This window comes from Chelonia mydas, chromosome 24 (assembly GCF_015237465.2).
Source record: "Chelonia mydas isolate rCheMyd1 chromosome 24, rCheMyd1.pri.v2, whole genome shotgun sequence".
In the NCBI taxonomy this organism is placed as follows: domain Eukaryota; kingdom Metazoa; phylum Chordata; order Testudines; family Cheloniidae; genus Chelonia; species Chelonia mydas.
The window spans coordinates 17,150,192-17,164,918 of record NC_051264.2 but is presented as its reverse complement, the minus strand read 5'-3'; the positions used below and the strand labels follow the sequence as shown (position 1 = coordinate 17,164,918).

At 49.3% G+C, this 14,727-nt stretch overlaps 1 protein-coding gene across 1 annotated transcript; it reads right to left on the bottom strand.

Annotated features, from left to right (window-relative positions):
* Positions 1 to 459: 459 nt before the first annotated feature.
* LOC102943689 lies at positions 460 to 12,446 on the bottom strand. Its single transcript, XM_043535605.1, has 3 exons — positions 12,317 to 12,446; positions 7,757 to 8,982; positions 460 to 2,230 (listed from the first exon to the last, which is right to left on the bottom strand). Exons 2-3 carry the CDS (start codon positions 8,980 to 8,982, stop codon positions 883 to 885), a joined length of 2,574 nt encoding a protein of 857 aa, XP_043391540.1. The 5' UTR covers positions 12,317 to 12,446; the 3' UTR covers positions 460 to 882.
* Positions 12,447 to 14,727: the final 2,281 nt, after the last annotated feature.

Below are 14,727 nucleotides of genomic sequence, written 5' to 3'. Positions count from 1 at the left end.
GCAGCCGCAGCTGCCGGATCCCGCCTGGCCTGAAGCCGGCAAGCGCCTCTTGCCGGGCCACCTGCCCAAGCTGTGCCCCGGCCGGGAGGGGTGACAGGCCCGGCCCGGCTCCCCACCCTGCCCAGGGGGAGAGGCCCAAAGGAAGGTGCCAACCGACAGGCGGGCGCCACGTCCCGGGCCTGTGCCCGCCACCCGGACAGGGAGCGACACTGCCCCCCACCCACCTCCAGTGTCAGGCCCGTGGAATGCATCCGATGTAACCATCACTGTAACATCACGACAACCACCATGCTCAGGGCATCATGAGCCTTCCGAAAACACCCGACTTGACACACTTTCCATTGGATACCACACAATCCTTTCACAAGGATGAGCACGGGGGTGTAGGGTGTTCCCCCGAGGTACAGAGCGTCACACCGTGTAATGACCTTCGGGTTCGTTAAACAACCAACCAGTGAATGACACAGGAATACAACTTTTAATAAAACAAACGAGAGAGTTTCTGTCTGTGGGGACCTGCTGTGCACAGCTATACTGGGCTTCCAGGGCACATCACTAAATCCCTGCATTCATAATACAGTCCATTATGTGGGAGCATCTCTTCATTATAATCCTCAACAAACACATCTCGACAACCCCGACCCAGATCAGGGCCCCGTTGCGCCGGGGGCTGCACAGACACACAGGGAGACACCGTTTCTGCCCCAGCCAGTTTACAGTCTAAGTCGACAAAGGATTATTCTTTCCGTGTTGTAAGCAGGGGAAACTACGGCACAGAGAAGACGAGATGCGATGAAGGCCCCACAGTCAGGCTGTGGTAAAGCAAGGTCTCCTGAGTCACACTCCAACACTCTGACTGCAACGCCATCCTCCCCGGTGCCACTAAACGGACTTTTTCTCTGCCACCTCCAGAGCCTCGGTGAGCAGCCGGTGGGCATCCTCAGCAACGCCTTCCAGAAAGGAATGCAGGGTGCAGAATGTGACTTGCCACGAGATCGCTGCAGCTAGGAAGGTTCCATACACTGGTATGAGGCTTAGGTACTTTTTAATTTGTATCATGGCATGACCCGTCTCCTTGTCCCCTTGCTCCCAGGCAAGATGAGTAGGCTTAGATGATTTAGGTTTACATGATGTTAAAAGACAGTCGGTTAATGGCCCTATTCCACTACCTAAAACTTTACTCAACAGCTCCAAAGCATTTTCTGTAGAGATTTCCTTGGCCAACGGGGTTTTTATCACTTCCTTCAGCTGAGACACTGGTTTCCTGACCTGTTTGGAGAGTTTAACGAGGGATTCTTCATCCAAACCAAAGACTTTGCAATACTCGATCATAGATTCCACCAGGATGTCAATGTCACATGAGACAGAGAGGTGGGGGATGGGAACAGCTGCAATAACACACGACTTCAGGGCTCGTTTCCAGATCTGGCTCTTCAGGGCTTCTTTTTTCTTAACCAGGATTGGCTCTGAGATGTTGGGAAGCGCCAAGAGGAAAACGTGTCTCTTGTGAGAGTCCAGTTCATTGGCCAGAGTTTCCTGCAGTTGAGGCGAATCGTACTGGTCGAATTCCCACCTGGAAATGAGGAAAACCTGTGGGGAACTCACCCCTGCTGTCTTCAGCTTCTCCACACAGTCGTCTCGGATTGTCTGCAAGGTGGTCTCCCGGTCGTAGTTTCTTTTTCTACTTTCATTTCTCAAGTCCTCATCCACTTTGGAGCGCACAAAGTAGAACTTCTTCCCCATCTTCTGGATCTCCTGGGCCAGGTCTGCGTCACAAGATCTGAAGCGCTTCGAAGTGACAATGATGAAGAAGTCATAGCGGGCAAAGCTGACCTGCTGAAGGTAGGAGTCAGGCCGGAAACTTGGTGTCCCAATCCCAGGCAGGTCCCACATCTTCACATTGGGAAGCGTGGGATGTGGATAAGCGATTGGCTCCATTGTCTTTTCTGTGATGCCAACCTCTGCCGCTCCTTCGTCATCGTCGGCTAACTCCAGCATGGCGTTGACAAAGGAAGATTTCCCAGATCCCGACTCCCCCGTGATGGCGATGTCAAGCTTGGTGTTTTTTGACAGCTCCAGGGCTTCCTGTGCTTTGGAAGCTGCTTCTGAAAGGTTCCCTGTTTCAAAAGCTGCCTTTAGCTCTTCAAGATCCTTCTCGGACATACCAGGGAGTTTAACATCCATATCTTGAAATATGCTCCTTGATACCTCTTCTGTAGCAGCCATATCCCTGGGGGGATGAGGGGAGAGAAGAGAAATATGATAGTCATTCTCATCTTTCACCCAACCAGCTGTGGTCCAGTTGTTAGAGCACTGAACTGGGACTGTCTAAGTTGCCCATTATTATTAATTATTAGTATTAATTATTTAATGTACAGAAATGACCCCACTTGATATTAGCGCACTGTCACTGCAGAGGTGCCACCCAAAATCACAGCCCCCACTATGCAAGGTCTGCACAGAACCAGACCAAGACTGGGGCCTCCATTCTACCATTCTACTGAGATTAGGGCTTCCACGGTGGCAGGCGCCACACAGACCCTGGCGAGATTGGGGCCCCATTGTGCTGGGCACTAATATACATAATTAGTAACTACGGTTAAAAAATGGAAGGGGTCTGCAAAAAAAAAAAAATCAGTTTTTTGCAAAAAAAATCATGAACCAGAATATTTTGATTTGGAAATGCTTTTGTGATGCCTCATGGGAGTTGTAGTTCATTTCCCTCATGCCCTGTCAAGGTTCCTCCCCCACTCTGAACTCTAGGGTACAGATGTGGGGACCTGCATGAAAACCCTCCTAAGCTTATCTTTACCAGCTTAGGTCAAAACTTCCCCAAGGTACAAAATATTCCACCCTTTGTCCTTGGATTGGCCGCTACCACCACCAAACAAATACTGGTTACTGGGGAAGAGCTGTTTGGACACGTCTTTCCCCCCAAAATACTTCCCAAAACCTTGCACCCCACTTCCTGGACAAGGTTTGGTAAAAAAGCCTCACCAATTTGCCTAGGTGACTACAGACCCAGACCCTTGGATCTTAAAAACAATGAACAATCCTCCCAACACTTGCACCCCCCCCTTTTCAGGGAAATGTTGGATAAAAAGCCTCACCAATTTGCATAGGTGACCACAGACCCAAACCCTTGGATCTGAGAACAATGAAAAAGCATTCAGTTTTCTTACAAGAAGACTTTTAATAGAAATAGAAGTAATTAGAAATAAGAAATTCCCCCTGTAAAATCAGGATGGTAGATACCTTACAGGGTAATTAGATTCAAAACATAGAGAACCCCTCTAGGCAAAACCTTAAGTTACAAAAAAGATACACAGACAGAAATAGTTATTCTATTCAGCACAATTCTTTTCTCAGCCATTTAAAGAAATCATAATCTAACACGTACCTAGCTAGATTACTTACTAAAAGTTCTAAGGCTTCATTCCTGGTCTATCCCCGGCAAAGACAAAATATAGACAGACACACATACCCTTTGTTTCTCTCCCTCCTCCCAGCTTTTGAAATTATCTTGTCTCCTCATTGGTCATTTTGGTCAGGTGCCAGCGAGGTTACCTTTAGCTTCTTAACCCTTTACAGGTGAGAGGAGATTTCCTCTGGCCAGGAGGGATTTTACAGGGGTTTACCCTTCCCTTTATATTTATGACATGCCCCCATTTGCTATTATAGACCAGAGTCACTGGTCGGACTACATTTCCCATGATGCACCACACTTTCCCCTCTTGGAGAGAGAGCGAGGCAGAAAATGACCAGAACCTCTCACCATAATGCATCATGGGGAATGTAGTCCAGCCAGGGATCCTCACCCATAGAGGAGAATGGGGACATGAGGGAAATGAACTACAACTCCCATGAGGCATTGCAGCTGCCCTTTCAAGACAAAATAGTTTGGTTTTCTGCGATTATGGATTTTTTCAACAACAAAAAAATCTGACTGTATTAGCAGACAATGAAAAACAGCCTTCCTCACACCCATAAGCCCACAGAGCTATTGAGATGACGTAGGCTGGAGCATGCTGGGACACAGGCAGTGCCAATGTCCTCATCTGAAGCCTTGCTAAGTACTTGGTTTTACCATTGGCCCAGGTTCACCTCTGGTGTAAAACTCCACCGATCTCATTAAGCTGGTATTTTAAAGAATAAAATAATTATTAATAATCCTTAAGAATCCCATTGGAGCTACAGCCCATTGACCCCAGCTGGGACCTGGCCCCATTGACTCCAGCAGAGCTATGGCCCATTCGCGCCAGGTGGAGATTCTGACACAGATTTTCCCACCATCTGACATGGGTTCCCTGAGCTCCAGGCCAGTGTATTAACCACAAGACCATTCTTCCTCTTGGCCGGTCTTGCTTTTGTACATTTTCTTACATGTCTGTATTGTGCCTAGCACAATGGTTTACTGATATGCAACTGGTGTTCCTACATGCTACCGCAATCAGTGCGGGGAGGGATAGCTGAGTGATTTGAGCATTGGCCTCCTAAAGCTAGGGTCGTGAGTTCAATACTTGAGGGGGCCATTTAGGGACCAGGGACAGTGGGATTAGTCCTGCTTTGAGAAGGGGGTTGGACTAGATGACCTCCTGAGGTCCCTTCCAACCCAGATATTCTATGATTCTATGATCTTTCTGGGGGAAAGGAGAAATATGCCAGCCAATATTGACAGAAAGGGAAAATGGAAGCAAGGGAAGACAGAAAGGAGAATTTTTTAAGGCTGGTAGGACACCAGTAGATAGCAAACAAGACCATGTATCAAGAATAATCTTTACTCATCAGCATTAAGATTAAAAGGAGAGATGAGAGGTAGAAAAAGTAATGACTCGGAGCTCTGTGGTGGAGATCTCTGCTTGTGAAGAAATAGAGCTTTGCATTAGAGCTTGGCGAAAACTTTACAGCAAGTGTTTTTTGCCAGTGGCTTTTCCATCGAAACAGAAATGTTTGTTTTCAAATATTTTTCAAGCTTTTATTAAAAAAAAAACCCACCCAAAAATAGTTAGATTTTGTCAAAAACCTGAACATTTTTGATGCAAAATCCTGCCCAAAACCAACACAAAACACGCACACTCAATTTCATGGAGAGAAAAGGACCGACATTCCCCAAACAGCTCTTGCTTTCCTTATGGCAGATTCATAGACCTGAAAGCCAGAAGGGAACCTTAGAGCATCAGCCTGACCACCCATATAACACCGGCCAGAGACATTCACTGATTTACTCATGCATTGAGCCCACAGTTGAGCTAGAGTGTATCTTTTAGGAAGACGCTCTATTTTGATTTAAAGACCCCAAATGACGGAAAATCCACCAGACCCTTGTGCATCACCTTTTAAACAAGAAAAGTGAATATCTGCTCAGCAAATTCTCTCTGAGGGCTTGGAAGAGATTTTTTCCAAGTGTTTTTTTTCCGATAGTTTAATTGAATTATCCCAGTTTCAATCACCAACATTCCCCCCCCCTTTCCTCTCCCCGATATATTGTCAGTTTTCCCACAGGAAATTTGGAAATGAAAATGTTTGTGTTGACTTAAAATTCCAGTTTGGTTTCAAATAAATGGGGATTCAAAACAAAAATGCTCCGTGTGAAGTGGTTCCAAACTTCCGACCAAACATTTTTGAACAAACACTTTGCATTCAAAATTTCTCATGGGGAAAAAAATTAGTTTTCTGACCAGTTCTACTAATTAGATACATTTATACCCTGGCAAGTAAGCATATTCATTAGTGACTGGTCTAGTTTAGATAGTGTGACAGGGTCGGGCCGGATGGCTACAGGAGAGCAACAGAAGGCAGATATATTAGCCCCAGGTTAAGTAGGTCCCTTTTCCCTGGGTAAGGTGACAGGGAAGGTTCCAGAACAATCAGGAACCTTCTGGAGAAAATTAAGACAGACAGGCTGATTAGAACACCTGCAGCCAATCAAGAAGCTGCTAGAATCAATTAAGGCAGGCTAATCAGGGCACCTAGGTTTAAAAAGGAGCTCACTTCAGCTTGTGGTGCGCATGTAAGGAGCTGGGAGCAAGAGGCACTAGGAGCTAAGAGTGAGAACGCGGACTGTTGGAGGACTGAGGAGTACAAGCATTATCAGACACCAGGAGGAAGGTCCTGTGGTGAGGATAAAGAAGGTGTTGGGAGGAGGCCATGGGGAAGTAGCCCAGGGAGTTGTAGCTGTCGCACAGCTGTTCCAGGAGGCACTCTAGACAGTTGCATTCCACAGGGCCCTGGGCTGGAACCCGGAGTAGAGGGCGGGCCCGAGTTCCCCCCCAAATCCTCCCAACTCCTGATCAGACACAGGAGTCGTCGACCTGGATTATGGGTTCATGAAAACGGCCAAACTGAGGGCTGCCGTGAAGCTCCAAGGTGAGCAAATCCGCCAATAAGAGCAGGACCCACCAAGGTAGAAGAGGAACTTTGCCACAAGAGATACACAGATTCTTGATTCCAATGTAATAAGAATTTATTCAACTATAAAACCATTTCTACATGAAACATGATGACAGAACAAAGAAAATACAGAGAACTGATATTTTGAAGAACTAGCTATGAGAGAGAGATGTATAACAGGCTAGCATTGTTTATCTGAACATACTACTCTGTCAGCAAATATTGATCCTACTGGAAAAGGAATATGAGGGTTTTGCTGTGTCACTAGATGGGAGACTCATCTGGATTTAAGGGAGGTTGAAGTGGGTCTCTGAGGAGAGATGACCTAGGATGTGGGCAGAGCAAAGCTGAAGGAGGAACCCTGGGAGCAGCCTCTCCTAAGGAGGAGGCCTGAGCTGATCTTTGTTGTTTTACTGTTGTTCCCTTGGTTAATAAAGCTGATCTCAGGGTGGGTTTGGGCTTTGCATGTTATAGCAACTGTTGTTTATGCACTATAAGCCGCTTTGCGATAGTTTATATATTGCAGTCCCAGTAACGTGGAGAAGAGTCGGGTGAAATTTTTCAGTTGAATAGTACATTTGCTGAAGAATGAACTTCCAGGGTGACCAAAACTAATTACAACATTCAGGACAAATAACGTTGGCTGATTAAAAACTTAAAAAAAAAAAAAAGTTAAGTTTGTTTTGACATTTTCTAATGGTTTGACTTTTTGGTTTCAAATGGTATTTTGTTTTGAAATGTGGCTAGATTTACTTAACTAAAAAAAGGGGGGGGGGGGGCAGAGGGGTAAAAAAAAATCCAGAAACAAAACCAAAAAAAAAAAAGAAAGAAAGAGAGAGAAAAAATCAACTAGGGGCAAACAAAATATTTTGTTCAACCCAAAATGATTTTTTTAATTTTGTCAAGAAAAAAAAATCAGTTTTCATTCTAAATGAACTGATTTTTTTTAAAGATTGCTTTGGTTCAGCCACTGAACCAAAAAAAATCAACTTTCCACTCAACCCTCCCCAGCAGACATTCGACACACGCCAGCCATGCCAGGGGAGAGGCTAAGAATCAGGGCAATGCAAATCAACCCTCCAGCAGATGAGAGGCCATTGAAATCCACAGACAGCAACAACCCAAACAACATTTTGGAATGGGAGCGGCACGTTCGTATCGGCAGCTTAGCGATGGACATAGTTCTAGGGTAGACACTAGGCGTCTCACAAACACAGATGGGTTAATCCTCAGTACAGCCCTGTGAGGCAGGGTATTGTAACTTTTTTTAAAATGTAATTATTGTTTCTTGGCCCAGGAAATGAGGGGCCAGACTCGGCTTGATGGCGTTTCTCTGTCTCTCAATCTTGACACTTTCCCATCTTACTCCAGAGCTTTCTTGCGAACCCTTTGTGCATCCGCAGCCACCTTCTCCAGGAAGTTTGACAGAATGGAGTAGGACGTGGCAAAGGACAACCCGGCTGCAGCCAGGGTGCTAATCACTGGGACGAAGTCAAAGCATTGTTCGACTGAGCGGGTGAGTCTGCACCCAACCTGGACAAACTTCTTCATTAATACATCTCGGACGAGATCTTCCCCTTGCGGTGAGACAATAACAGCCTTGAGCTCTGCGACAGGCTTCCCAGCCTGCCTGGCCAGCTTAGCTAAGGAGTCATCGTCAAGGTTGAATTGTTTATAGAAGGCGATCATGGATACCAACAGGAGGCCAACATCACAGGCAAGAGAGACACCTTTCATGGGAAGGACATTGATAAAAGCTGACACCAGGGATATTTTCCATAAGTGTCCACGCAGAGCAGATTTCTTCTTCTCTATGATTTCCGGAGAGAAGTTGGGGAGGCTGAGCAGGAACACAAGTCTCTGTAGATGCGGGAGGTCCTTCTCCAGAGTCTCCTCCAGCAAGGGAAAATCATACTGGTCTAAGTCCCAGTTGGAGAGAAGAAAGACCTGGGGGTCGATTGCTCCTTGGTCTCTCAGGCACTTCCTGGCGTGCTCCCTGATCCTCTGGAGAACATTCTCTTCGACGTAGGCTTGAGGATGAGCCCTTCTTTCATTGGCCAAGTCTTCATCCACTTTGCAGCGCACAAAATAGAACTTCTTCTCCATCCTCTGGATCTCCTGGGCCAGGTCGGCGTGGCTGGATCGGAACCGCTCCGAAGCAACAATGACAAAGAAGTCATAGCGGCTGAAATTCACCTTCTGGAGGTAACTCTCTGGTCGAAAATCCATCGCCCCGATCCCCGGCAGGTCCCACAGGATCACATTCGGGTAGCTTGGATGGGGATAAGCCATCGGCTCGGTCGTTGTTTCTATCACCCCGGTCTGGGCCGCGCCTTGATCTTCAGCACCCAAACCGCGAAGGGCATTGATGAAGGAGGATTTTCCAGAGCCCGTCTCCCCTGTGACAGCAATGTTGAGCTTGGTGTTTTCCAGCGACTCCAGATCCTCCCGAGCTTTGGCGGCTGCCTCTGCCTGGCCTCCATCCTTGAAAAGCTCCATGAATTTCTCATGCACCTTTAGCGCTGCATTGAAAAACCCCTTAGGGTCTGACTCAATGTCAATGCCCTTCGTCAGAGCTGAGAGAGACTCCATCTGCCGCAGAGAAGGAAATGGATATCGCCGTTACTCTGAGTTGGTTTTTAAACAGGTGACTTAAAACGACTGGATTAAGGCCTAGGTACTGTAAGTGTAAATTCCTGCATCTGTCAGCACAGACAATCCAGGAAGTTTTTGGAAAGTGTAGGGGACAATTTCCTGGTGCAAGTGCTGGAGGAACCAACTAGGGGCAGAGCTCTTCTTGACCTGCTGCTCACAAACTGGGAAGAATTAGTAGGGGAAGCAAAAGTGGATGGGAACCTGGGAGGCAGTGACCATGAGATGGTCGAGTTCAGGATCCTGACACAGGGAAGAAAGGAGAGCAGCAGAATACGGACCCTGGACTTCAGAAAAGCAGACTTTGACTCCCTCAGGGAACTGATCGGCAGGATCCCCTGGGAGAATAACAGGAGGGGGAAAGGAGTCCAGGAGAGCTGGCTGTATTTTAAAGAATCCTTATTGAGGTTACAGGGACAAACCATCCCGATGTGTAGAAAGAATAGTAAATATGGCAGGCGACCAGCTTGGCTTAACAGTGAAATCCTTGCTGATCTTAAACACAAAAAAGAAGCTTACAAGAAGTGGAAGATTGGACAAATGACCAGGGAGGAGTATAAAAATATTGCTCGGGCATGCAGGAGTGAAATCAGGAAGGCCAAATCATACCTGGAGTTGCAGCTAGCAAGAGATGTTAAGAACAACAAGAAGGGTTTCTTCAGATATGTTAGCAACAAGAAGAAAGTCAAGGAAAGTGTGGGCCCCTTACTGAATGAGGGAGGCAACCTAGTGACAGAGGATGTGGAAAAAGCTAATGTACTCAATGCTTTTTTTGCCTCTGTCTTCACGAACAAGGTCAGCTCCCAGGCTACTGCACTGGGCAGCACAGCATGGGGAGGAGGTGACCAGCCCTCTGTGAAGGAAGAAGTGGTTCGGGACTATTTAGAAAAGCTGGACGAGCACAAGTCCATGGGGCCGGATGCGCTGCATCTGAGAGTGCTAAAGGAGTTGGCGGATGTGATTGCAGAGCCATTGGCCATTATCTTTGAAAACTCATGGCGATCGGGGGAGGTCCCGGACGACTGGAAAAAGGCTAATGTAGTGCCCATCTTTAAAAAAGGGAAGAAGGAGGATCCTGGGAACTACAGGCCATTCAGCCTCACCTCAGTCCCTGGAAAAATCATGGAGCATGTCCTCAAGGAATCAATTCTGAAGCACTTAGAGGAGAGGAAAGGGATCAGGAACAGTCAGCATGGATTCACCAAGGGCAAGTCATGCCTTACTAATCTAATTGCCTTCTATGACAAGATAACTGGCTCTGTGGATGAGGGGAAAGCAGTGGACATGTTGTTCCTTGACTTTAGCACAGCTTTTGACATGGTCTCCCACAGTATTCTTGTCAGCAAGTTAAAGACGTATGGGCTGGATGAATGGACTATAAGGTGCATAGAAAGCTGGCTAGATTGTCGGGCTCAACGGGTAGTGATCAATGGCTCCATGTCTAGTTGGCAGCTGGTATCAAGTGGAGTGCCCCAAGGGTCCTGGGGTCAGTTTTGTTCAATATCTTCATTAATGATCTGGAGGATGGTGTGGATTGCACCCTCAGCAAGTTTGTAGATGACACTAAACTGGGAGGAGAGGTAGATACGCTGGAGGGCAGGGATAGGATACAGAGGGACCTAGACAAATTGGAGGATTGGGCCAAAAGAAATCTGATGAGGTTCAACAAGGACAAGTGCAGAGTCCTGCACTTAGGACGGAAGAATCCCATGCATTGCTACAGACTAGGGACCGAATGGCTCGGCAGCAGTCCTGCAGAAAAGGACCTAGGGGTTACAGTGGATGAGAAGCTGGATATGAGTCAAGAGTGTGCCCTTGTTGCCAAGAAGGCCAATGGCATTTTGGGATGTATAAGTAGGGACATTGCCAGCAGATCGAGGGACATGATCGTTCCCCTCTATTCGACATTGGTGAGGCCTCATCTGGAGTACTGTGTCCAGTTTTGGGCCCCACACTACAAGAAGGATGTGGAAAAATTGGAAAGAGTCCAGCGGAGGGCAAAAAAAAATGATTAGTGGACTGCAACACATGACTTATGAGGAGAGGCTGAGGGAACTGGGATTGTTTAGTCTGCGGAAGAGAAGAATGAGGGGGGATTTGATAGCTGCTTTCAACTACCTGAAAGGGGTTCCAAAGAGGATGGATCTAGACTGTTCTCAGTGGTGGCAGATGACAGAACAAGGAGTAATGGTCTCAAGTTGCAGTGGGGGAGGTCGAGGTTGGATATTAGGAAAAACTTTTTCACGAGGAGGGTGGTGAGGCACTGGAATGCGTTACCTAGGGAGATGGTGGAATCTCCTTCCTTAGAGGTTTTTAAGGCCCGGCTTGACACAGCCCTGGCTGGGATGATTTAGTTGGGGATTGGTTCTGCTTTGAGCAGGGGGTTGCACTAGATGACCTCCTGAGGTCCCTTCCAAGCCTGATATTCTATGATTGCAGCAGAATCTCATCTTTCAGTTACTAAAAAAGAGAGAGTAATTTCCTAACCCTAGTGACTGGTGAGAAAAACTCAAAAATGTCATTACGTTTAGGTACATTTGAGCTAATGCAGGACTGCTGCCTGAACCTGCAGAGAGCCTGAACTCATCACTTTGAGGGGGTAGCTGTTCTATGCATCTGACTGGGGTGTTAACTCCCTGCCCACCCCACCCCAGCAGGGGATTATGTGTGGGGCAGAAGGAGAGGAGCAAAGCAGGCCTGCCTCTGCCATCACCACCCCAGGAGAGACACCTGGGCTGACGGGGGTAAGTTCTAGGGGATCCCACGCCTGACACCAATGCCTCTGTGCATGGGGGGAAAGTGAATGGGGATCCCATGCCACTGCAAATCCAAGTGTGTGCATGGGTGTGTGAGCTGGGAGGCTGGAAGGGCTACAGTCCCTAATTATCATAACTGATCAGTTCCCTATTGCCGTAGCCTGAGCTCCAGTCAGAATTGTGGCCCTGTCACACTGGCTGCAGCCCAGACATACCCCACCCTGGTGAGCTCATGGACTATTCAACCCTCTCCGCTTCTCCCCCTGCCCCGCGTAGTTCAAGCTTCCCCTGGGAGCAGGGCGCCCACCTGCCCTTTGCTAGTCTCCCCCCGGCTAAGGAGTAGGGCCCTGGGAAAGTGCCCAGCGAAACCCAGCGCAGGGCGAGCGCCCAGCAGGCCTCTGGAGTGCTGGGAGCTCGCAAACATACCCAGCTGCAAATGCAACACGGCCAGTGGCTGGCAGCAGCTCCGGGAACCGGGAAGAGGCAATTTAACCCCCTACCTGGGCAAAAACTCTTACCGGCCACCCGAGCGAGCAGGACGTTCCCCGCGAAGCACAAGAGACACCCCGATGCAGGGCTCTGTCTGCTTCCCTCTTCGGAGTCAAATGGAAAGCAAAAGCTGCAGAGAAAAGCAGCCCTGTGAAATTTGCAGCCACACCCTTTCCTGCCGGATAAGCTGCAGCCAGCTCTGAGTTCCTGCGTATACCAGAGAGCGATACTGGACAGATGGACAGACAGACACGGGGACTGGAGGGTGGAACCCCCCCAAAATGTCAGGATTGCGTTAACAAAGAAAGAAAACACTGAGTATGGAACAGAGGCTCATTTAATTCACTTTCAGTCAAGTAGACAAATTTAGTTGTGGTGCAAAACTGCTCATTAAAGCACTAATCAGCGGCTGTCGTTTGATTGGCTTTTATTCTATCCCCCTCACCCTCCTGCCCTGCCCCAGCACGCACCCACACCCACACCGAAAAGTTGTCCAGGCCTCTGAAATAGCAAAATAGGGGGGGTAATGGATAGAGAAATGGAGGAAGAGAGAGAGAGAGATGGGTGTGTATGGAGGATAGATAGATAGATAGATAGATAGATAGATAGATAGATAGATGGGGTGGCTGGGGATGGATAGATATAGATAGATAGATAGAGGGGTGGGGTGTGGGGATAGATAGATGGGGGATAGATAGAGGGGAGGGTGTGGGGATAGATAGATGGATAGAGGGGGTGGCGAGGGATGGATAGAGTGAGTGAGTGTGTGCAGGGGTTTGTACAGATGCGCTGTGATGTCTCACAGAGTCTCTCGTGTGTCGAGAACACTCCCAGACGTTCCCCACGTGTTAGGAGACCTGTTATCTGGGGCTATGACCCAGCTGGTTGCTGGCAGCTCAGGGGCAGGCAGTCCTGGGAGGGGTGTCTAGGGCTGGGCTTTCCTCAAATGCTCCGGATGTTGGATGCCTCCATGTCTGAGAACGTAGCCCATGGTTCACTGGGCTAGTTTGTGCCGAGCTGAGAAGCGGCAGCTCCCACGGACCTCAGTGGGTGCCGCTCATCCCTAAACCAGAACCCAAGGATCTGCAGCCGGGCACAGGCATGCAGACGTGGGACATTGTGGCTGAGGGGCTCAGTGCGGGGCGTGCTCCCCTTGGCCGTCAGGCTGGCCCCAAAGCCCCAGTGCGGCGCTAGGGGGCACTGTCCTGCAGGGAGCGGGGTGGGTAGTGGGTGGCTCCATCACTGTCCAGGCCCTGCCCAGGCGCGTGCCCCACCTGGGAGCAGATCCCCAGGGGCTGGGAGAGCTGCGGCTCCCGGGGCGGACCCAGTGCTGGCCCCAGGTCTCTCTGGGACCTGGTGCCTGCGGCTCTGGGCCGGGGGCGGCAGAGCCCGGGGCTGGGTCCAGACGGAGAAAGTCCCCCTGGGCTGGGCACACAGTCTGTCCCTGGCGCAGGCCCAGCTGGGGAAGGACCCGCTGCTCAGCCCGGGCTCCCAGCTCCCCTTGGAGGCTACAGAGCTCCATCCCCGTGTCTCTCTACCTTGTTTTTCCTGCTTTCTTCCTTCCTGCAAGTAGTGCCCCCCTCCGGGCTCCCCCACTGCTCCCTTCGGCACCAACCTGAGCCGGGGTTCCCAGCTGACGCTACCCGCAGCAGCAGCGATGGCCGCGGGCCCCCGGGGCCTTTTAAATCGCCCAGGCCCCTGGGCAATTGCCCCCTTTGCCCCTCCTCCCCCGTCAGCGGGCCTGGACAGATGGGGCATGAATGTACAGATGGTTAAGTAAGGTGGCCACATAACAGTGTTTAGCCCACTGGGTCATCTTCAGTCCATGCATTATGCTTTGGTGGGACGATGGGTAAACATCCTCCCCGCAAAAAGACAAAAAGCTGATATAAAGCAAAGTTAAGCTGCGAGCAAGAGACAGGCCCGGCCCACAGGATCTGGCAGGCACAGGGCTGATCCTGCAGAAACGCGCATCCCTCACTCGTGCTGGGCGTAAGAATAGAGACGCAAGCGCATTGCAGAAAGGTGGTACCAGGCCCCCTCGATCCCAAACACCTCCCCCAAAGAGAACAGGAACACGCCGACCCGTCCCAAAGATGAGCTCAAGATGACAGGGCGACAAATAGAGAGGTTTTGACTGAACCAACACGTACAAGGTAACGGGTGGCACCCAAATACGTCCGGAGGGATGCGGCTCTTGCTTGTATCGGTGAATAAAGACACAGAGGCAGCGTCTTTGCCTGGCCTAGGGGGCAATGGAAAGTCCTGCCCATAACTGAGCCAGTCCATTGCAACCGGCACACCTGGGCCAGGGTACCTGGACCCATTGAGCCAGGGCCTCAGCGCCGTGCTTCGCTGACAATAAACCTGACCGCGTTCCTTCGCGACGAACCGAGTCTGTGGATTTATTGGGCGGTTTATTGGGTCTGTGGATTTATTG

Excerpts from the sequence above, each read along its gene's own strand:
- LOC102943689 (XM_043535605.1), bottom strand. The coding sequence starts at position 8,982 with ATGGAGTCTCTCTCAGCTCTGACGAAGGGCATTGACATTGAGTCAGAC. Across the intron at positions 2,231-7,756 it reads GTTCGCAAGAAAGCTCTGGA|GGATATGGCTGCTACAGAAG; the intron begins GTAAGATGGGAA and ends TCATCCCCCCAG.